The 24,182-nt window shown below is 45.3% G+C and overlaps 1 protein-coding gene across 5 annotated transcripts in view; it reads left to right on the top strand.

The window, feature by feature from the left end:
- The window catches only part of WIPF2 (WAS/WASL interacting protein family member 2), a 30,574-nt gene extending 6,825 nt beyond the window's left edge, over positions 1-23,749 (top strand). For 2 of the 5 annotated variants that reach the window (XM_083408713.1, XM_083408715.1), the window contains 7 exons: positions 9,688-9,800; positions 9,932-10,064; positions 12,266-12,379; positions 13,842-14,504; positions 15,492-15,704; positions 16,792-16,893; positions 18,297-23,749. In XM_083408713.1, coding sequence (XP_083264839.1) covers positions 9,744-9,800; positions 9,932-10,064; positions 12,266-12,379; positions 13,842-14,504; positions 15,492-15,704; positions 16,792-16,893; positions 18,297-18,337 — 1,323 coding nt within the window. In that variant the 5' untranslated portion in view covers positions 9,688-9,743 and the 3' untranslated portion in view covers positions 18,338-23,749. Of the gene's footprint in view, positions 1-136; positions 327-525; positions 1,205-4,597; positions 5,294-9,687; positions 9,801-9,931; positions 10,065-12,265; positions 12,380-13,841; positions 14,505-15,491; positions 15,705-16,791; positions 16,894-18,296 lie in introns of those variants that run through there. The other 3 variants (XM_083408716.1, XM_083408717.1, XM_083408714.1) reach the window with 3 other exon arrangements.
- Positions 23,750-24,182: the final 433 nt, after the last annotated feature.

Below are 24,182 nucleotides of genomic sequence, written 5' to 3'. Positions count from 1 at the left end.
GTCCATTCTACTGAATGAATAAAGGAGGGAAGCGGGAGCATGGATTGCTGTTTGAAGAACATGTCCTTGTACCTTGGAACAGTTATTTAAATGTTGTCAGAGTATAAAAAGATAAGTCTGCTCTGCCCCTTTTCAGGGTCCACCATAGAGAGGAAGCGATAGCATCTTCTTCTTCAGAAAACCAAATGGAGGAAGGCCTTGCTTGACTGAACACAAGCAGCCTTGTGAGGAATACATTCCTGCGTATAAAGAATGCTTAAGCAGAAAGTCTGTGCACATCGTAATCCATGCAGAAGTATCTAGCACCGTTTATATTCCTGACAGAGGTAGTGTGGGAAATGCCGTGTATAACTAATGTTTGAAAAGTTTGTCCTATTCTGCAGATTCCTTGTAGATCTTGGAAAGGGTCTTAATGTAAAATACGGGGACGGTGTGAATGAGCAAAAATATTAGAAGTGAGCGAGCCAGCTTGTTTGCTCCGTTTTGTTGCTGCCCTAACGGAGGGAACAAATAGCACTAAATTTGGAGTGGGTGGAGGAAGCAGGTGCTACTTCCTTGAAGTGTTCCCCCTTTCCCCTCAATATTTGGTTTAGGGTGTTCCTTGCAAGATGCTGTGGGTTTTGGCACCTGCATCCCAAAGTCCCCATTTAACCTTTCTCAGGCCATGCTTGAGAAGCCGTGTCTGTTCATGCGGCGCCTCTCCCAGCCCGTGGCAATGTTGCCCATCCAATCATCCCTTTGAGTCGCAAGCTGATTCAATTTAAGCCACGGCGGTGCCCTACTTGGCGTGTTCAGATCAATGTGAGAGCTTTCTCTTGGGCCCTGCCACCTTAGCTTGTCTCCTACAGCACTTCCATCATGGGCTGGTTTTGTCTTCCGGCTTGGAAGGCCCATCTCCCACATGTTTCTAGCATTCCAGGTCTGTAGGTCAGCCTTTCAAAAAATAAAGTAAAATGGTGTGTTTTTAAGAAATGCCAGATAGATGGCCCCCACACTTGTCCCTAGATGTTACAAGGCAGTTTCAGGTAAGGATCCAGTCAGTTACTTGCCCTGGGCAGGAGGTTAATGGGAAGACTGCTATGACCTATTCATGTCTTCTAAGTGTTTTCGCGGCTCTTATTATGCAGTTGTAAGAAATTTGCCCCAACTGTCCATTCAGATAGCATTCTTAACACTCTCCATACTACAGGCTTTGGGGGAGAAGGTCAGTGATATGTTAAAGTACTATAATGTGTGTTGATTTTGATAACTGTACTTCACCTTATTAATGCTGCTCCTTTTACTGGTTTGCATATGCACTAATTACATTACCACCATTGTTTTCTGGCCTTGTTGTAGCTGCAGTGTTCTTAAAAGAATGGTTAGCATGTGCCTGGACTACAGGATTGGTACCTGGGGAGGAGGGATGTGTACCCTGTTCAAATATTTGAGATACGGCAGGAGCAGACATGGCAGTGGGGGGCAGACAAGCCATTCCAGGGAAATGGAGATCAGAGACATAAAAGTTGCCCGCTTTCCACTACCTCCCCCACCCCCTTGAGTTACCCTATCAACAGATGTTGCTGCTAAATCCCATCATTACAGTCGTACCTTGGAAGTTGAACGGAATCTGTTCAACTTAGACTTCCAAAAAGTTCGGAAACTAAAGCACGGCTTCTGATTGGCTGCAGGAAGTTCCACCGAGGCCCCGTCAGACGTTTAGCTTCCAAAAGAACGTTCGCAAAGCAGAACTGTCACTTCCGGGTTTTGATCGTTTGGGAGCCAAAACGTTCGACAACTAGGCTGTTCAACTTCCAAGATACGACTGTATTATTATTATTATTATTATTATTATTATTATTATTATGAGCAGCAGCAGCAGCTGATAAAGAACATAACATTTTCTAAGCAATGTACAGATGACAAAAAGATAAGACCCAGGCCAAAGCTTCTTAACGTTAAAGGAAAAAGGAACAGAAGAGAAAAAGAAAGCAATGGAGTTTATATATGGGATCAGCTTGGTCCAGGAGATGGGGCCATATGAAATCTCCAGTGGCTCCTGTTCCCTGACCAGGAGCAGAGCCCAGGGCATGCCTGCTTCTGTCTAGCACTTGATCCTGGCATGAATTACCAAGGCATGGATAGACAAGCTGGACAGACTGGAGGGCTCAGGAGTGGCCATGTGATTCATAAGGATGTAGTCTTCCTCTCTAGGGTACTTGTGTTTGTACCTGGTGTGGAGCAGCAGTTTGGTAAATTCTCCTGAGGACATTCTCACCAAAGGTAGAAATACATTCCATTATGCTGACCACATTGCCAACATTTTGCAGAAGATGTTTTTACTATATGAGGTAATCTTACGGTGGTATAATGCCCCCCATACTATTTTGAGCATAGCTCTTTCAGCCCTTGCAGAATTATTGCAAATTCCCCCTGCAATCAGAGTCATTTGCGGCATCTCCTAGGTCACTTTCCCAACACTCTTTTAGGTCACGAAACACAAATGTTCTGTATCGTTTAGATGTCCATCCTCTCATGTTAACAAACAACACTTGAAAGTACAAGCTGTTCAAAATCTTTGAGAGTGAGGGCAGCTTGAGCCTTTATTTCTTGTTGTGATATAAAAGAGGTGGTTTGTTTCAACACCAGCCAATTACATCCCAGGGTTCCAAGTTTCTCCTGCAACACCCTCCAAGTGGCTCAGAGTTTCAAGTAAAATTCATTTAAATGATATAAACCTTTCTCCTACCCCAGCCATAACAATACTGAAGCCTGTTCTTATTAAAAGGGGGGGGGGCATTTTTATCCTGTATTTGCATGCCCATTGAAAGAATAGCATCTCTTGAAATTTCCATATTGTGTGTTTCTTCCATTTGAACCCATGCATTTCATATATCTCTAGTTATTAGGGATGTAGCCTGTCTTAACTCATTGGCTTCATAATACAGGTTAATTTTTGGTGTTCCCCAACCACCTGTTTTGCCTGTTTCATACAGATTGGATTTATTCACCCAAGCCTTTTAAGATCCTGATATTTCAATGGCCAAATTTGGGCTGAAAAATCGAAAAGAGATAATAACTTAGGCAGACAAGACATATTTTTTTTACGGAAGCAATTATTCCCAGTATGGAAAGATTAAAGGAGGTCCACCTTCTAAAATCACTTTTAATTTTTTTCTATCATCAGGGTGAAGTTGGCCAGAAATAGTTTCTTTAGGTTCTTGGTTACCCAAACTTCTGAATATTGTAAGCTTTATGACTGGTGCTTCCATCAAAGCTATTGTCTCTTTGTGGAATACAGAGATGAGTTTCACAAATGACACAGTAGAATATATTTGTAACAGTTCCATGCTTATGCTTGGATTTCATAAGTCACTTCAAATATAGGCTACGAGAGGGTATGCAGCTGGGGTTAAAGCAAAATTTCTGTTGCCGTTGCCGTTTTGCAGCCTGGTGACTGAGGCAGAGAGAAAGGACTTGGTGAGCTCATGGTAGATGTAGAATTTTGTTTGAGGACATCATGGCACATAGTTCAGTCCCTTAGTCCCCATGCAACACCAGCTCCTGAGGGGGGAAGTTTTGTAATTGAGGACTGTCGGTGGACTGGCTCTTGGCATGTCATTGCTGTCCAACTGTGTTGTTTTAAGTGACATTCAGAGGATGCTCTTGGCTGAACTTGGTAAAGTATAGGAAAGGCATAATCTGCTGGCCCAGTCCCTTAGCTGGGTGCCTTTATGGGAAGTCTCACCCTGTTCTTTTAGACCACAGTTAGCATTGTTAACTGGTGTTAGCAGTTTGGAGAATAGGGAGTGCTTGGGTGAATAGTGAGCTCTAGGAAGAGGTCAAAGCAGGGGTAGGCAAGCTAAGGCCCATGGGCAAACAAGCGGCCCACGGGGGTCGTTTAACCAGCTCCTGAGTCGCCCCTGAACCGAGCCGCCCGCTCGGCAAGTCCCCATGCACTGCACTAAACTAGCGCGGCGTGGGGACTCACTTCTGCGGTGCCGGAAATTGCGTCTGCGCATGCTCAGATGCCGAAAATCGTGTCTACGCAGACGGCGGATATTGTGGCCCCACATGATCCAGCCCACGGAGGGATCTCTGCTGGAGTGAACCAGCCCAGGCGAGGTAAACCTTGCCGACCCCTGGGTTAAAGCCTGCTCCCCATGTCTGAGAGATCACCAATACTGTACAATTTTGCTGCATTTATCACTCTCTCGCTGCTGCCATTCACAGAAAGTTGCATTGTGGGAGTAAACATGTTTGCTTGGTTCCGTTTAGGGCATATGAGGCACGCAAAAGGCGACCATCGTTAGGAAAGTAATTGTCAATATCGTAAATGCTGGGCAGAGAGAAAACAGCATCTTGTTTTTGCAATAATGAGGGCGATTATATCTGGCTCACTGTGTTTCTGGGAAGTTAATGAGCCAGGGCATCTGTTATGATTAAATCACTTCTATTCCCACAGTAGCAGTGCTACAGCAAAATTAAAATAAAAAATAAAAATTCCAGCACAAGTCACTAGTAAGCTTCAACATGGTGACATAGTACCTTGGAGTCATCTTTGGCATCTTCAAGGCTGACCAGCACATTGTGATACAGGCATTTACGCATGTTCATTATGTGTGCAATTGTGCACATGCGCATCACGCCAAACGCGGAAGTGACATGAAAATGTCACAAAAGGGGCAGAATGGAGTGTTTGTATACCTTTTCAATGGTGTTTCAAATATACGCGACTTCACTTGGTGCTTTTTGTAAATTCTAAATCCTCCCCCTCTAAATTCAGATCCTTCCCCTCCACCCCAGTAATCATGTGCACAGTTTAATCACCAAATTTTCACGAGCAAAAAGCAGAGGAGACTCAGGCAAGTTGCTCCACGGTTGCTTGATTCAGTGTTTTGCTTAGGAAAAAAGTCAGTGTTCTACTATATACAGCAAGTGAACCAATGGGACAAACTCCCATCAGTCAATCAAGGGTTTTTCATGCTAGGCATAGCTTCGGCTAACTTTGCCAGCTTACATGTCTTGCAGCACATGCATTCCCAGAGACTGTGTGATTAATTGAGGGCTTGCTGCCTTTGGACCAGTCACTTCCCATCCTCCTCAGGTGACCATGCTTTGAAACCATCACACCGCCCCCATAACATTGTAGTCACATCATGGGCATTGCGTCTTTGCATGCTTGTAAACCCAAGTGTGACTGCACACTGGGATGAGAGTCGGAACAGGAATGGAATCGGAGAGGCAGAGCTTCAGTAGATGAAACAAACTAAATTGTGTTCTGTGACTTCTTGATTGAAAGCTCCTATTTTAGGTATGTTTTATTTTCCATCCAATTTTATTCCCTTTCAAGTAGTTGTGAGGATCTTTCAGTACTTTATTGTACAATGCTAGTGGTGGCAAATATCTAGCCTTGGGTGTACATTTCTCTGATTTGATTGCTTTCATACTGAATATGTTAGTATTTAGCATTTTTATTCCTAAATTGGAGATCTGAGTAAATAAGGGGATCTGATATTCCAGGCAGAGAAAAGAAGTTCTCTGAGGACAGCTGCAGGTTAGGTTAGACTGCCTGTCCTTTGGGCACCCGTAAACTTGTAGACGTTGACCACAAGTAACGCGGCAGAGGATGCATAGATCCTGGTAGCATGAAATACTTTCAACAACAGCTGGTTGGGGCAAAGACGTCTGACAATGAATTGACATTTGTTTAATCGGGTTGCAGTTCTAATATCTAGCCTGTTCTAAACAATAAAAGGTAGAGGCGCCCGATTTGCAAACAAGTGGGGACGGGAAGAAGGAAAATAAGCCGTGGAATAGAAGCGTGTATATTCTTGTTGAGTATCGTCCAGCCAGCTTTAAGGGAGACCGACTTATAGGTCAAACAAAATATCACTGGTCCAAAAAACAAAAAGCATTTACCTAACAATAGGGAGAGTGTTTCCATTTCATTCATGGTGTGAAACATGGTGGCAGCACTTCTCCAGGTTGATCTCTTCGAAGGCTCAGTCACTTTGCCAGAGTTTGGGATGCTTGGCTGTGCCATCTCTTGTCAACTGCCGCTGTCTTACCAGGCAGAGCTGAGATTTCCAGTGATGACTTCTAGACAGCCTGTCACAGTTTAAGGAAGGTTGGCAGGTAACCACTAGATAGATTGTCTGTAGCGAGCAGGAATCTTCCTTAGAAGACCAAGTAGGAAAACCTGAATGAAACACTTCTTCCTCCCCCCCCCTTCTTTTGGGGGGGACCACAAGTGACTAGCCAAGGTTGTGTGGAGGCAAACAGGCAGGCAAAACATCCAGTAGGCTGGTGATTTTAATGACTTTATTTGCAAGAGCTGTTTAAGGGTAGCCTGTGAGACCATCTTTGCAAACTTGGATTGCTTGCCTCGAGGTGCTATGTTGCATTGTGCTTTCCCCCCTAGTGTATTTAATTCTCTGTTCCTCTACAGCAGCGGTTCTCAACCTGTGGGTCCCCAGGTGTTATTGGACTACAACTCCCATCATCTGGGGACCCACAGGTTGAGAAAGGCTGCTCTACAGTTCTGTGTTTGTCATTGCCGTACTTAGGGAAAGGACAGCAAAATGATTATTTGGGAGGAAATGCTCCTTCCTGCCACATAGCCTGCGCGCCTCTCATGAAAGTTGAAATTGGAGGTACCTAATATTTTCTGTTCCCTGGATATTTGAGACCAGAGATAGGCAAGTTGGGTCCCTCCAGATGTGTTAGTGGACTGCAGCTCCTATCAACCTCTGCCAGCATGGCCAGTGATCAGTGATGTTGAGAGTTGTCGTCCAGCAACACCTGGAGGGCAGGCACCACTTTGGGAATCGATATTTTAGGGGGAAATAGCTGATGCAAGCATCCTCTTTCACATCTCTGTAACCACGAAGGTCAGAAGCATTTCTTTAAAAACAAAGTTTTTTTAGCATTGGAAACTGCAGGTGCCCTAGAGCATATCCAGAATAGATGTGTATTCTTGCAGCTTTTTAAAATTTCACGTATGGGAAACCTTCTTGGTGGATCGTGCCTTTCGGCTGGGAAATGCCTACTTTCGCCTGCTCTTAGGGTGGTGGTGGAGATGCCTGGAGTTGCGGTCTCACAAGCTTTTTTCATTCAGTATTGGACTTGCTTTTTAGCCAGTATTTTAAAAAGCTTCGCACCTCCTCTGGCAGAGCTGGAGTTTGGCAAAGCTATCCGGTCTCTTAAGTACCATTATGGGTTGCCTTGCATGAGGGTTTCAGGGGAGTGAGCTTTCTTGGCAGCTCCTCCTTGGTTGGACTTCCTCAGAACTTCATTCTTCTGCTTTGCCTCGAGCTGCTGCAACTCCCTTCCTTGGACGGGCAGGTGCTGAAACCGGGTGCATTCCACTAGCATTAGACTGGCTTGTCTGTAATAGTTCCGACTGGTAATTTGATGTCATTGGGCTTGTGCTTCTGACAGGTATCGGCATTGTGTATCTAGGGTGAATCACACCCCTTCTTCCTGTATCTGCTTCGTCCAAAGTATTTCTGTGGTGACGTGGTGGCGGATGCTTCTGCCTGTCAATCAGGTTATGCAGAGCCTGCTATAGCACTGCCAGCTAACGCGGTGCTGTATTAAAACTGAACTCCTGTTCACTTTCCCAGGGTATAGGTTGGCCTGCACTTAGAAGTGTCAGAAGCATCCTTGCACATTCTTATTCCCAGTTATGGGATATGAACATGACGAATTCTTTGATCCTCACCAGACTTCAAGTGCTTTTGATCCTGGGAATTTTCCAGGCTCACTTATTATAGTTGTGTTCATGAAATATATTCACCAGGGGGCGGTTTTCATTATGAGTCAATCTCTCTACAAATCGAAACTAGTTTTATATCACTTAAATTGTCACGGCTTCCTTCGGAGAACTGTTGGAACAGTCGATTTGGGAGAGTGTTGAGCATGTTGTTAAGAGATCTTCGGTCTCTTCACAAGACTATAGTTGTCTGGGTGGTTCCTTGGTTGGGAACCGTGGCAGTTAAATGAGTTTCTTTCAAACCTGATTAAATTTGTGGTATACCTATGTTCTCAGTGTCACTTGTTAGGAGGCTGTTTACTGTAGTTTTCCGTCTATAAGATGCCCCCATGGATAAGACGCCCCATATTTTTGGGGACTCAAATTTCAGAAAATGGGGGGAGATTACACAGGGTTGTTGAGCTTTTGGGGGGGGGGGGTTGCCATAAATTGCTCACCCGCACGTGTCACAGCATCCACCTCCCGTCTGTTCCCCTCGCCAGCAGAAGTTGCTGATTGCCCGCCCAATTGCCACAGTGTCAGCCAATCAACACCACCCATTGATGCAGCAACCAATCACACGCACAATAGCCACTAATAGACGCAGCAACCAATCAAATGTCCACCCTATTCACTATCCATGTATAGGATGTCCCCAATTTTTTAGCATGATTTTTCAAGAAAAAAATAGTCTTATACACGGAAAAGTATGGTACCTCTGTATGAGAAAGGGTTTTAAAATAAATAAATAAACAAACGAGAAAACTAGAAATCTGGGTACCATAGCTAAAATGCTGTATATAGTACAGAGGTATGAGCACACTTGACTTCTACCTGCCACTCTTTTCCTTTATCCTTCCATTTTGTTGGCTAGTTCCGTGGCTTATGCAAAAGATGGTAGAGAGCAGCTCAGAATGCCAGCATTGTTAAATGATAGCACAATATAAAAAGGCCCTTCCTTAATCTTATCTTGTGACTGCCCTGAGATCTCTGGGTATAGGGCGTAGTGATGTTAAGTTCTCGAGAATATTCTCGATTAATGAGAATATTAGAGAATTTTCATTTAAAATAGGAGAACATTCATTTTAATGCATTGAAAATGATATAATTAGTTAATATGCATGTTTATTCATGGGTAAACTTGTTTAGATGGCAACAAAAAACTTTACAGATACTTTTATTCAGTGGGGCAATGCATTGAATTCACATTCTTTGATATTTTTGCACCAAACTTTAAATTGAAAATTCAACGTGAATGACTCACGTTAATCACTAAGCCTGCCACTAACTTACACCACTTACACTGGCAATATCACAGCTTGACTTATTATTTACTAGATTTTTTTAATGTGGGTTGTAAAACTAGTTCTTACATTAGAATTAGCAGTTTGTGGAGAAAATTCTCCGGAGAATATTCTTATCTCACATTACTAATAGGGCGGTATATAAATTCAATAAATAATGATAATAATAATCTCTGTTGATAATCCGTGGGTGTGTGTGGAATACTTGAGTTGTCATTTTTATTTTTAAATTGCATTTCACTTTTTCAGTTAAGGCAGATAATTTTGATTTACATGTTGTCCTCCAGGTGTGCCCCTCTGTTGTCTTGAATATGGTCTATATTGCAGATGTGTCTCCTGGGTCTGCAGCTTCAAAGCTGGCTTGCAGCTACCTTCGTTTCCCCTCGCTTTTAAAGCATTTTCGTTCTTATCTTGGTGTGTTACTTATTATGTAGTGGTGCTCCTGCTTCTGTTGTGTTGATTTTCTTAACTGCCTTGCAGTCAGCTTGCATGAAAATACTTAACCTCAGTGGCATTCTCTCATGACAGCTAGTGAAGTGGGTATGAAACTGCAGCAATGCCCACCAGGTTCCATCACTGCCTCCTGCTATTTCATTTGCTGTTGTTTCTCCTTTGTAACAGTTCTCTCTTTCACCCCTGTCATTGCAGGTTTATGAGTGACCAAAAGTTCTTTTTACGCTGAGTCGGCAGGGAGTGGGGCAAAGATGCCAATACCTCCTCCCCCTCCCCCTGGACCACCCCCGCCCCCAACTTTCAATCAGGTAGGTGGTCCTCCTGTCCTTGCTGTCCACATGCAAAGAGCCCTGCTGAAAAGCATTCACAGGGGCACCCAAGAACTACTCCTGTGCTTACCTTTCTCCACTTAACCTGGTTGCCGATCTTCTCCTTTCAGGCTAACACAGACCCTCCAAAACTGAGCAGGAATGAGCAGCAAGGGAGGGGAGCATTGCTGCAAGACATCTGTAAAGGGGCCAAGTTGAAAAAGGTGACCCAAGTCAATGACCGGAGTGCACCCATCATTGAGAGTAAGCATGGGGTCTGGGGCAATTGCAATAAGTTCTTTGCTATCTAATTGGGAAAGCTCACGGTGGCCTCCTCTCCCTCCCCCCCCCCCCCAAATTTCCAGGTGGTGCTCAGCCCTTCTGTTGAGCATTCACTCTTAAAGGAATTCAGTAGCAGGTATGGGAGGAAATGGCTTAGAATCTCTATGAACAGAGGCATCAGGTGAGGCAGGTAGGGAGGGAGAGGGCTGTGGCCCATGAAATTGCCCTTGGGGTGAGGCTTTTGCTTACGTTTGTCTGTTTGATACGCTGTGTGCTTGATCTGGCATTGTGCTGTATGAGGAGTTGGGGAAAGACAGAAGGGCCGGAAGGGGAGGACTCTTCTTCTCCATGCACTGCAGCATGTGGCTGGGCTCACTCGCTTGAATTACTTGGAGTCATTTGCTGGCATACGCCGTGAGTCATTCTCAACCTGCCACCCCATTCCCCCACTTTACTCCTGAGCAGAACCTCGCAGGAGTAGCAATTACTGGCTGCGCTACTCGGGTCACTTCTTAGCGGGTACCTTCTGTGCTGAACTCACTCATAGCTTGTGGAATTTGGTGGTCTGGATTGCATACCTTCGTGGAATCAGAGAATTGGAAATGATCACAAGAGTCATCTAGTTCAACCCCCTGCAATGCAGAACTCTTTTGCCCCATGTGGGACTCAAACCCACGAACCTGAGATGGAGTCTCAGGCTCTACAGACTGAGCTGTCAATAGCTCTCTCCATTGATCTGTTGGGGGAAAGGCTCTGCAGCAGTCAGTCCCTTTGTTTTGTGACTGAGGCTATCATTCCCTCTGACAGCGTAAAGCATAGGAGCCTCCTTGTTTGGCAGCGTGAGTTCTTGCACAGTCCCCCTCTGTATGCCAGCATAAGAAGAGCCTTGCTGGATCAAACCAAAGGTCTAGCTAATCCAACATTCCCACCGTGGCCAGTCAGATGCCTCTGGGAAGCTCACAAGCAGCACTCTCCTGTCTGCGTTTGTAGTTGCAAAAAAATGTTCTCTTTGTTCTCTGAAGGAAGGCAGCAAACTTCCTCCTAAACTGCACAGGTCCCAGTGGTGCAAATGCTTGAAATAAAGTGTTGCAGTTAGCAGTAAAATAAAACTGGCAGCTGCACATTTAAATCCTCGGAAACAGGTGTCTCTAAATCCTGGTGTGAAGGTAAATGCACAGCCTACGATGTATTTGTGCTTAGCTCTTTAAGCAGCAGCCGCTGTCTGATACCCATGTGATCTGGAGCAGTAAAGTTACTCCCTTCTCTGCTTTCATACTACCACTTCAGGAGGAGATGACTCCAATACCACTGGGTCTTTTCTTTGCCCACATGCTGAGAAGCAGCACCTTGAGTAAAAGAATATGGCGGAGGCTGCCTATGTAAAGCCCAGAAGAGAAGAACCAAAGCTCAGTGTAGAGCAGAGCAGAGCGTCTCTTTAGAGCATCTCTCGTGTACAGTAGAACCTCTACTTACGACTGCCTCTACCTGGGCCCGATCCAAGTCGCGACCGCGGCAAACCCAGAAGTAAATACCGGGTTTGCTGCAATTCGTGCACGTGGAGAAACGGCTTCCGCTGTTTGCACACGCGCAGAAGCAGCTGCTGCCATCTGCACATGCACACAACGGTACCAGCGACCCGTTTCGCCTAAATGACGGGCCGCCAGAACGAATTATGGTGGTAAGTAGAGGTTCCACTGTAATTAGAAAGCCCCAGGGTCAATCCCTGGCACCTCCAGTTAGAGCTGGGGGGAATTCCTGCCTGAAACCCTGGAGAAAAGCACTGCCGAGCGGCATAGACAGAACTGAGCGGCTTGGATCTATGGTCTGTCTCTGAATAAGGTACCGTATTTTTTGCTCTATAAGACTCACTTTTTCCCTCCTAAAAAGTAAGGGGAAATGTGTGTGCGTCTTATGGAGCGAATGCAGGCTGCGCAGCTATCCCAGAAGCCAGAACAGCAAGAGGGATTGCTGCTTTCACTTCACAGCGATCCCTCTTGCTGTTCTGGCTTCTGAGATTCAGAATATTTTTTTTCTTGTTTTCCTCCTCCAAAAACTAGGTGCGTCTTGTGGTCTGGTGCATCTTATAGAGCGAAAAATACGGTAGTTCCCTATGTTCCCGAGGTGGTATTTAAAGAAATGTCTTTAGAAACTAAATAAATAATCCAGGGGCCTTTTTCTTCCAGAATCCAAGGGCAGTGGTGGCTACAACTCCGGCGCATCCCCTCTGCCACCAAAGGGTGGCCTCTTCCAGGGTGGTGTCCCCAAGCTTCGACCTGTGGGAGTAAAGGACAGTTCAGGTGAGGACCACAGAATGTGGACTGGACTAGACTGAATAAAAGTGGTTTAAATCATGATGTGTGATTGAACCTTGTGTTTGAGTAATCAACTACCCTAGCTCCTGAAGAAGAGTGATTGCAACTTGGTTTTGAGAGCAAGTCCATTCCTTATTGAAACGATCAGGAAAATTTATGTCGGCTTGTAGTGGCACTTAATGCCTGTGGAGCTGAGACTAATCAGGCTTGGAAGGTAGAAACTAGTCAGGGAGGGTGGAAACCATGTCTCCTCCCCCGCCTATCTGCCTGTGTGTATTACTGGTGTATTACAAGACTGCTTGCTTCTATGTGAACTTACTTGGACCTCTAGATCTTCTTCTGAGGCCCCCCTTTGGATACTCTGGCCATCTAAGGTGAAGCTGGTGGTGGCCAAGAGTGGGTTTTTGAGGGTAGGGGTGAAGCGCACCCTGTCTATGGAATTCCTTCCCCAAAGAGACGTGTGTGTTTACATTACCTCTGATAAGTTTCTGTTCTGAATTCTAATATCGATCATTGTTTGACTTGATTAGTTAAGTTGTTGGCTGCTGTGAAAATCCCTTGGGGTTGAACACTGTCATTCAGTTGCTGTCATTCTCATATATATAGACTGACTCAATGGAGAAAAGTATAAGCAAGTGAATAGGGTCTGGGAGAGATGATAGAAAATTACCAGCAAGGAGTCCTGCCGAATCTGCTGGAAGAGCATTGCACAGGAAGGGACCATCAACACTTAACACCTGACTTGTAGTTGAAGCCAGTCGGGCTTCTGAAACATGGGGGAGAAGAGAGAGAAGTTAAGGGGCAACAAGGAGCTTGAAAGCTGAGAATCCAGTGAGGAAAAGTTGCACTGGAAAGTAGGGGGCAGTGGGCTGCGAAGGAGCTGCATGTGGACGTGGGGTTGGCCAAGGATAAAGTGCTGCAAGTGAGGACTCTCACAGTGCCTGGAGATGAGGGGTGGTGTGCTGTTGATGCTGGGAAGGCCAAGTGGGTTGAACAGGCAAGGGAATCAGAGGACCCTTGTTCAGGAAGCTGTAGATGTAGGAAGTTAATGGACGGAATAACAGAATTTTGCACCCCTAAATGAGTGAATTGTCCAAAGCTTTTAGCTGCCTGCCAGGATTACATTGGCAATCAAGAAGTCGCCCTTTTCTTTCCCCTGATGTCCTTTCTATGTCCAGCAATTAAAATTTGACTTGCGTCGTTCATCCCTTCTGCTGTGGGAAACATTTGTGCCCAGACATCTGAAAACCTCCCAGTCATTTAGAATATAGGCTCTGCATGAACAGTATATCACTGGCTGTGGTCTCAGTACAAGGACAAACGTTGTCAGTTTCCACTTAATTGGATGGTGGTTTTTGCCAAAAGGAGTTGCTTTATATTGGAAGGAGATGTTGATCTATTTCGCTTCTCTAATAAGCAACTCTGTGCTGGCTTTCCTTGGTTTCAGAAAGTCCCTCTGGGAAGCAGTGCCTCCAGGTCCCTGGGTCCAGATCAGCGGCTCCGCGGCCCCCGGTGTCTGCAACCAGCAGCCGGCCCCAAGATGACGCTGACAACAGCCGGGCTTCCCCTCCGGAACTTCCGCGCATGCAGAGACCTTCCTTGCCAGATCTCTCGCGGCCAAATACCGCCAGCGGCACCGGCATGAAACACAGCTCATCGGCTCCGCCGCCTCCGCCCCCGGGACGCCGAGCCAACGCACCCCCTGCCCCTCCTCCCATGCACAGCAGCAAAGCACCTTCCTACAACCGCGAAAAGCCCTTGCCACCAACGCCAGGACAGCGGCTCCCAGGGACTCGGGATGGACCGCCAGCTCCTCCCCCTATCAAGCCACCCCCTTCCCCAGTGAATATCCGAACGGGACCAAGCAGTCAGGGCCAGTCTCTGGCGCCTCCTCCGCCGCCTTACCGCCAACCCCCCGGTGTACCCAACGGCCCCGCCAGCCCCACCAACGAGTCCGCTCCCGAGCTTCCGCAGAGACACAATTCCTTGCATCGAAAGACACCAGGGCCTGTGAGGGGTATGGCTCCTCCCCCGCCCCCTTCAGCCTCCCCTTCTTTACAGAGCAGTCGGCCCCCACCTCCTGCCCGTGAGCCTCCAAGCCGGGGCGCAGGTAAGAGTATCTCCTAGCCCTTGTTTATGAAAAACTGTAAGGGGTCTTGGCGTTGACAGCCTCTTGTTCATCTCTCAAGAGGAAAAAATGCCTTCTTGTCCATAGTCTCCGATCTTGGTGCCAGGATGTGTATGCAGTGGGTTTAAGGTGGTTAGGAATTGCCTGGTTTCATGCTCTGTAGCATAGGAAGTTTTCCGTTTGAACCATACCCGAAGGACCAGCTTCCCCATCCCAGGCATTGTGCACAAAGGGTACTGCCACCATAGCATGTTAGTGATGCTTGGAAGACTGGAATATAAATTCAAGTTGCATGGGGAGAGTCTTTGCAACCAAGACACGTGGGATCAAATTTAGTTTTCTAAGTTGTTCAGAAGGGTATGCCTTGCCCTCCTAAGGACCCCAAAGCTTCATAGTTATTAAAAAGCTGGTCATTAATTAGTAGATGCTTGTGCTTTTCGGAACAGTGACAACAAAAAGCAGGTATTACATTCTTGCCCTACAAATAAGCCAACCTGTTTAGTGTGGGGTGTTTGTTACTGTGGAGCACGATCATCTGACCAGCCTATTTTGTGCCCAGATTGTGACTCCCCATGCAACTGCAAACCCTCCAAAAAGAAGCAGAAATGACAGTTGGTGCAGGTATGTCACGATCAGAATGCAGCAATTTTGCAGTCACTTCAGCATGCGCACAATGCTCACCAAGGGCTTGGTAGCCTACAACTCGCCATGCTAAGGGTCACATAGGTGAATTAGCCTCTTCAATAAGAAAGAAAATTATTTAACGCCGTTGGGAGGTCAGGGGGAAAAACCCCAGAACCCTGTATAGCAGGTGCAAGGAAAGGACAAGGCTGTCAAGGGCCTGCAGAGCCAGTGATGTTGATGAAAGGCCTAGGGCTGTTTGCTTGGCTACCTAGGGAACTCTGCTTTTCCCTTTTTTGGCTACTAAGCTAGCTCCTGAAATCCTGACCTGGGAAATTTCCTTTGCAGCCCCTCCACCGCCACCACCCATGATCCGAAATGGCGGTAGAGATGCCCCTCCGCCTCCCCCACCCTACAGAATGCACGGGACGTCAGACCCTACGAGCCGTGGGAAACCCCCACCCCCACCCACCAGGACGCCAGTTGGACCTCCTCCCCCTCCCCCACCCATGAGAAATGGACACCGGGACTCTATTTCCACTGTCAGGTCTTTCTTAGGAGGTGAGTAGAAAGAACCTGCTTGTTACCTTAAATTATAGGTGTCAGGTGCATTTAAGTTGGCTTTTAGGACATGCACTGGATTCAAAGGAAAACCAGCCTGCCCAGAATTACAATACTTTTGCTGGTTTGGCTGGTATCGGTGGCTATAAAAAATACTGTGATCAGCCAGGAAGAAGTGTGTTTGTTGGGGATGAAACTTCATTCATACAAGCTTAGGAAGCAGCTCTAAAACGAAAGACGCTGGCATAGACGTGTTAGCATAGGCTGCCAAGTCATACTATGGCTTGGCATGAATGAGTGACCCTGTGGGGTCCCAGAGAGGAGATTGATGCAGTTTTGCTCCTCCTTTCATCCTGCTGATGCTGCACTGCTGTGAACTAAGCCATGGTTTCCCCTAACGCTATGTCCAGATTCGGGTTCATGGCTTTTCTTTCTCCAGACAAACTCAGCGTGTCCAGCCTGAGAACAAACATTGCCAACATCTCATGGTTGGTCTGAAGCAAAATAGACCAAATGTCTGAAGCTAAGCCAAACTGTGGCTTCACTTCTAGCAACCCGGAAAAGGAGGTGCAAAGTTCTCTGGGAACTTCCTCTTTATCCTTCGTTGGGTTTGGCTTAGCATGTGTACAGATGGAGTCGCTCTGTCCCTTTTGGTGTTGACAGCTTGTTAAGCATCTGATGCTTTGAATTATATATCCACTGGATGCTTTTATTTATAGTCTGTACCAGTTTATTTTAGGTACATTTCATTTTGTACAGAATGCCCAAACAGCTACTTGGAGAAGCAGTGACACAAACTATATATATATATAGATATATCTATAGGAATGTTGAAATGCTGACTCATGCCCATTCTGACACTCTGCACAAAGCTCTTATTACCAGTCTGGCATCTGCATATAATGGTGACCAAAATTTGGCACCTGGAGATCTGCCCCTAGCCTTACTTTCAGGGTGGGGCTGCTTCAAGTTTTGCCATTTTAGCCATCATTCCAGCCTCAGGGTTTTATGGACGTGAAAAGTAGGGCAGTGGGAATCCTTCAGACCAGAAATGGTTTTCAGCCCTTATTTTCCTCCTTTTCTGCAGATGACTTTGAATCTAAATACTCCTTTCACCCAGTGGAAGATTTCCCAGCGCCAGAAGAGTTCAAGCACTTCCAGAAGATTTATCCCAGCAAAACGAATAGAGGTGAGCACGGATTTGGCTCACATCTGCTTATTGGTCTCCCAGGTATCTGGCTGATAGTTCATAAAGCAAACTTATTTTCAGCTCCATGCTTGAAAATTTGGCAAGTTGTGATAAGCAATTTAATTCCGTGGGACTGAGAATATGGCTTGCCAGCATTACGAATGAGATGATTTTATTTAAAATCATCAACAATTCCTTCATTCTGTTTCTGGGCCTTTTCAAATTATGCAAACTGTGCAGTCTTGCATAAATTTAACACTGGTTCAGATTTGGACTTGTCCAAGTTCATTGTGCTTTTGTGAAGAAGAGGGAATGCAGGAGTCACAGGAGCAGCTGCAGAAGCAGAGCGACTGGGGAGCCCCGGGGGTGGGAACATGATGACTCACTGCTCTTCATGGCAAAGGATTTGCTGGAATGGGCTGAACAAGATGTAGAAGCCTAGCTACCTGGAAAACATGAGAACGACGTGCAAGTTTGAAGTGGCACAATGGGTTAGCGTGTCTGGCTGTAATTCAGAAGGTTGGTGGTTTGAGCCCACCCAGGGATGGCTGTGGGCAGGATTCCTTCACTGCAGGGGGTTGGACTAGATGTCCTTTGGGGTCCCTTCCAACTCTACAATTCTATGATTCAGTTTTATTTTTATTTATTTTATTTTTTTTGGCATAACTCAAATCTGCATCATGCAATGGTGGGGAACAGAATTTGGCTAGCGCGGCAAATTATTATCTTCCCCCATCCCACATGGACCAAGTTTTATAGGTAGGTAGATCCACCCACCTGTAAGTCACCTGATGTCACAGTGGTGCCAGGTCATCCTTTTTTCACCCAACAGGTCTTGCATAGCACTTTACAAGGGATTTCAAAACACTTTACTGTCAGCTGATAGCCTGGCCTTGCTGAGCACTTGGTACGGGGCTTTGCAGTCCCAGCTGATCAGTAGTGCCTGCAAAGCCCCCTTCAGCTGAGCTAGGTTATTACGTGCCCTGCTCTTAATGTCAGGTGTAGGGCAGGTGGATGTAGCTTGGCAAAAATAGCCTTCTGGGCCAAACAGGGAGGCCTGGTGGGCCTAATGAGATCTGCACCTCATTAGCCCTGGCAAAATGACTACCTAGGGATAGTGGTAGCAATGTGGAAACTTCGTATTGATTATTGGGAGGTTATTGATTTTGTTTTGTTTTGTATTTTGTATCTGATTTTCTATCGTGAACTATCCTTGTTCTTATTTTATGTTGTAAACCATCCTGGGATCTTTGGATGAAGGGTGGTATACATACTACTACTACTACTACTACTACTAATATTAATATTAATATTATCTCTTTTGCTTTGTGATCAGCATCTTTGTAGAGCCTAACTTCCTATGGTGATGCATCTGTGGCATTAACAATCTCTTTCTTTTTCAGCTACTCGTGGGGCGCCTCCTCTGCCTCCCATCCCAAGGTGAAAAACAGCAGCTGGGCACGGTTCCACAGCACCAAAAAAAATGGACCTGTGTTCTCAGATTTTCCCTTTCCTTCCCATCCCTCAGAAACCTGCATGAAAAATACATTCCTGCTGTTGATTCCCCCAACCCCCAAACTGTTTCAAGAACCCGGACAAACCTACCATTACTCACTTCCATCTATGCATTTCACACCTGGACTTAAAAGGACGTCTCTTGGCACAGCTGGGTGAGAACCCTTTTCTGCAGATCTGTGTGGGTTTCTCATTTCCCTTGCCATTTGTGTCATGGAGGGAAGAGCCACCCCAGTTCATAAACAACTGCTGTTCAAGATCAAGGGTCCAGTCAATATTTTCCAGAAACGCAAGCCAAACAGCACTGTTTTGGATCTCTGGGCCAGGTTGAAGCAAGTGATCCTTGCCTAGCGTAGGGCAGAGAAATGCCTGCGAAGTGGGGAATACTGGTTTTTTTCTTTTTAAGAGGTGAGCATTAGAAGGACTGAAATAGCTATTCCGTTTTTGAATGCAGACACTACATACTAACACGTTAAAATTGTGGTTAACTTGAAGAGAGGAGGGGAGAAAATTAGTATAAACAGCATCGCTTGGAGCGAATTCTAAATGGGGAAACCTATACAACTGTAGCAGCATCCGTGGTAGCACAAGTGAAATTCAGGGTGCACATTTACACTCCATCGCTGCAGCGCTCCTTGTCCTGCAGATCTGAAGCTGTCATCTTTCCCTTGAGTGTCGGCTGCTAGCATTCCAGTACAAATCCCTGTGGCTCCTAATCATGCCGATTATAATCTTGTCAGTCGCTACTGCCACATGTGTGACATTGCCATGGGCGCAAATGTCGCGGCCATGCAGGGCAGAGTGCACTTTAGGCCCCAAGTTGTAGTTGTTGTTCAGACTGTGACATTGACTGTCTTGCCTCTTCGGAAAGATCACTTCCTACTGTTTCCACGAATGAAGTCACGACCCCATCTTGTCTCCTCCAGCCGTGGGTAGCTTTGAGAAGGAGTTGTCCTATGTATTAATGCCCTCTGGCAGCAGGCGTGTTTTGGGGGCTTACCATTGGGCTGAGGGTTGAGTGGGTCCCGGCTGCCTGCCTACCCTGAGGCACCAGAAGGAAGTCAGATAGGGAAGCATTCAGCTCTGGTTATGAGTGGTATCCTATTCCAAGCAGCGCCCCCTGCCAGTGTGTGCAAATGCAAACGGTTAAGTGGTAAACTGATCACTCCTAACTCGGAGTTGATCGTTGTGACGGTTAATAATCCAGGAGAGTAGCTGCTAAGGTTGGGGGTGACTAGAGCCTTCATGCAATATATTTTGTACACACATGATCATGTTCTTGGTGCTTCTTGCACACGAGGAGGAGAGTTGCCATCTGTGCACGTGACGGTTGGGGTGCTTGCTGCTCCCCTTGTGGAAGTGTCGCCTGTGCAATCTAGGTGTCTTGGTTGTAGCACGGAAAACCTGGCCTGGCATCAGAGGGAAATCTCATAGTGTTGTTTTGGGGCTTGAGGTCAGAGCAGCGGCATTCTCATTTGCCTTTTTACCAGTAAGCAAGAAATACACTCCAGTTGTAGATTGCACACGTTCTTCTTGGTGTGGCTTTGTCTCCATGTGTGGTGGCCTGCTCAGAAATCACTACTACACTGCTTCCCAGAAGTAGATGCATCCCGTTCTGTGCTGAACACTATTGATCCTGAAACAGAAGCAGAATTCCTTCTTGGCCCCTGCTCTTGTTTTTACTGGATGCAGATGGTTATAACATCAGACCTAGCTAGCTAGCTGGTTGGTTGATTTTTTTTTTTTTTTTGCCTTACACAGTACTTCTGTCATGTGATTGGTACCAGATTTGTTATAATTATTGTGTATATTTACTCTTGAATAACTTGCGGGTTGGGAAATACGTGTTATAATCATAAATATTGATCTATTTTGTATGTTGTAAAAAGTTTGTAATATAGGATCAAGGTAGGCTTGCTGGCCATACACTACAAAAGCTCCCTCACCTTCTACTTAATCTTTCTTTTTTTTTTTTAACGATGATGGAAATTCATCCACTTTTATGTTAATGACCAGGCAGTCCCTCATGTTGAGGGCTAATGCTTGGTTGGAGGAATTCCTTTTTTCTTCTGGAGGAAAATTAAGTCTTACCCAGCAAAGCTTGCTGGGAAGAGAAGTTAAATGCACTGTGCATTTTTGATGTGTGTGTTTAATTTTTATTAAAGATTATGTTCCCTATAATGTTAGCTTCCCGTAGATAAACCCTTTGTGAAGCAGCTGTGAAGGGGGTTCCTAAGTTCAAAATGGCAGTGGAATTAAAACTTCTTAAATGAGGCACCTGTGTTATACTTGCACGTTCTGGGCCAAAGCACTGCTTTCTTCCTCCTTCCTTTTTCCCCATGTTAGATCTGTTTTTATTGCCTTGGCGGGGGGGCGGGACAGGTTGGGGTTGGGGTGGCTTTGCATTTCCTTATTGACCAGGTGTGTTGGTACAAGGGGAAACTGGCACACAGAGAGACATTTTCCTATTTCATCCTGTCCTAAAGCCTCAGACCAGGTTTATATAGCATTTTAAAAACCACAAATGTGAAACTCGCATCACCCACTACCAAGATGAAAACCTCAAATTTGCTCTCCCAACTCATTGACTCTGCCAAAAGGTATTTGAGTTTTGCTGAAGGTGGCAGACATACTTTATGCCTGGAGACCCTTAGCAGTTAGTTTTGTTTTTAGCAAAATCAAGCAATGAAGTTTCTTTCCCCTGGGCTGTACCATTTCAGGCTGCAGATGAAGGAATCTCATATTTGAATACAATTCCTTCTAGAAAAAGTTTATGTATGTTAAAAACCATGCTCAGCCTGGTCATCGTCTGGCATGGGTTTTTTGTTTGTTTTTGTTTTCAAATAGAGGACCGAAGCGTGTGTCTTTCTGTATACATCTTGAAGAACAGTCCAGGATAAGCTTTTATTGTTCCAAATATTTACTTCTCTGAACAAAGATTCAGGAATGGTGACCAAGATGCCAGTTTTGATTTCATTTCCACAGCTGTCCCTATTGATATGTTGTTGTCTTTCCAGGATTAGCTGCAAGAAAATGCATAGTGGCCTGATTCGCACATCATATTAAACCATAGTTAAAATAAACTGTGGTTTAATGTGAACATGCAGTGTGCTACTAGGCGCTGCTGAAGTTGCGGGTGGTTTGTTCCTGCACTCCTGGTGTTGCTATGGCTTACCATTATGTCGAAACCCACAACCTTGATTTATTTTACTCCAAACCACCAATGACTGGTAATCAAGGTTTGTTCTTGGCTTACCACTTGCGGGGTGGGTTCAGACATAACACTAAGCCATCATTTTAAACCGTAACTATGGCTTAATATGTAAAATATGGACAAGACCAATCTTAAGAGTGTAATGCAGGTTGCAGCTTTTGGGCCTCATCTGCCTGGTTTCCTGAAACGGTTGCCTTACAGATTTGGGTGCTGGGTTGGTAGAACATAGCAGCAGAATGCAGACATGCAGGAGCCTCTATGTTGTGAAGCTGTGAAAGACGCATATGCTGCCAAGAATAACTGCACGATATTGGAGATGCAAATTCAGAGGACTGGCTGCCTGCAGCTCTGAATCAGTAGTACTGTGTGTGCCATTATTCCATGGAAGTCACATGTCTTGGTGCAGAACTATGTTTTCTGAAAATGGACCCTGGACCATTTTTGGGGAGTCAAAAATGGTTCTAGTCCTTTGTAGCCAACAAGAGGTGCTTGAAAACATGTGGGCAGTGCCTAGTGGAGTATTAACCAGTAGAACAGCTGGATAAGCTTACTGGTGGTCAAGGGAAAGAGAAGCCTTCATTGTTCTGTGTGGTTCATTGACACTAACGCATGACTAGCAGCATTAGAAATAGAAAATGGGGCAGAAACAGAATCATGCAGATTGGCTAAATTTGTACAGTAGGTTGTAGAATTCCACATTTCTTGGTATAGGATTTGAGTTATCTTGGCTCAGTTCTTGTGTGCGCACCCAGCCCTTCTCTTATAGTCTTCCATTGTAACTGAAGTGTGAAACTGCATGAGTGTGCCAGGGCAGAGGCTGTTGTGGAGGGTGTAACACACCCATTGTTGAATAGCAAGTTTTCAGAGTTTCACTCACTGTGCCTTATCCTCAGGTGGCTCCCATTGGGGGTTTGTGTGTGTGGGATATTGGTCAATCTTTCGTCTCTTGCAAGCTTATATGCACTCTGTATCCTATGTTAAGCTTTGGTTTAACAGTATCATTACTGTTAAGTGAAGAAACACTACTGAGAGCCACTTCTTGTGGTTTCAATAACTAGAATTTTGGTCTCTTGCACTGTTACTTTGTTTCAAGTCTACCCTTTGCCTTTAAGATAAAGCTGTCCTTTCGTTTGCCCCATGACCTTTGCTTTGCTTTTGTAAAGGTTTCAAAAAGCTTCATCTAGACTGCCTGCACGTGAAGAATCCCAGGATTCTTGAGTCGTTTGCTGTGAGCAGAATCATGTGAGGCATCTTTCTCTGTCAGGGTTATAACATTCTTACACAATTTGCTTATCCCATTACAAGATAAGCAACTGTGTGCTTGATGTGGCATTTGGAGAAACCCTTGGTGTTTTTTAAAACCTTTGGTTTGGTGTTCGTTTTTTTGCTGTTAAAATGGTCAGAATGCTTTGAGAGAGTCTTAAATTCCATGAACTGTGAGCTATCACAATAAGCACAGACGGTTTCGGTATTCCCGTATGAATGGAGTACGTGATCAGTTTTTATACTAAGCATCCCTCTTCCTGAATTTATTTCCTAATGGGAGCTCCAAAGAGCAATTCCTGCCAGTTTCCTCTAAGGCTTATTTGCAGAGGGCACTAGTTTAAGATTTGAGTTAGCAGCAGCAGCAGCTGTATGCCCCCGTTTCACAAAACTGCTGGTAGAGGGCTTGTGAGAAGGGTTAGTGAATAACTGTGCTACAAGACATACCCTGAGACTTCCAGTACAGCACAGTATCCTGCCCACTCTGCAGAGCATGTTTGTTTTTGAGGCCAGCTCCTCTCCCTCCTAAATCCATATCATTCATCATACAGTAATCCTATCTTTGTTTTTAATGGGGAAATGACTAGTCCTCGTCATTTCCGTAGAGATGAGGGTTTAACACATGAAGGTAGTATCTGGTGAAGCCTCTTGAGAGGCTGATTGAAGAGAGGGTGGAGGGATTTTACTCTTGCTCCCAACCTACTATGTTTGATAGTGCCTCCTTCTCTTTTACTATTTCACTACTTTGCAAGACACTGTACCTGACCCACAGTAAGTGGTGCTGTCTTTACTAAAATTGTAACTGCGTCTGCTGATGCAGAATTGAGTCTGTGTCCATGATCTAATAAATTAATCAAATACAAACAGTGGTTTGCATAATTTGTTCTCTGCCTTCAAGATGCATATTGCCAATTGAACGTGTAGAGCATGGGTAAGCACATTGAAGCTTTTTTTAATATATTGATATCTTTATCTTGTGTGGACTCAAGGCTACTTGAAATTTCACAAATATCTGACTAAAACCCTTCAGAATTTCCAAGCACTATGTTAGATATGGGTGCCTTGAAAGAAGCAAAGGAAGGGAAACAAACATACTTGCTTCCCATTCACTGCCACCTAGCCCTTTTCTCCCACAGGCCAGGGTTCTGATTCCCACACAGTGACCTAGTCTCTCAGACTATCCTACCTCACAGGGTTGCTGTGAGGATAAAAGAGAGAGGGATGAGAACCCTATACACCACCTTGAGCTGCCTGGAGAAAAGGCAGATATAAATAACAAAAATACATGTATTTCTTA

This window comes from Podarcis tiliguerta, assembly GCF_965153285.1.
Source record: "Podarcis tiliguerta genome assembly, chromosome: 13".
Classification (NCBI taxonomy): Eukaryota; Metazoa; Chordata; class Lepidosauria; order Squamata; family Lacertidae; genus Podarcis; species Podarcis tiliguerta.
This window is presented reverse-complemented; position numbering and strand designations above follow the sequence as displayed.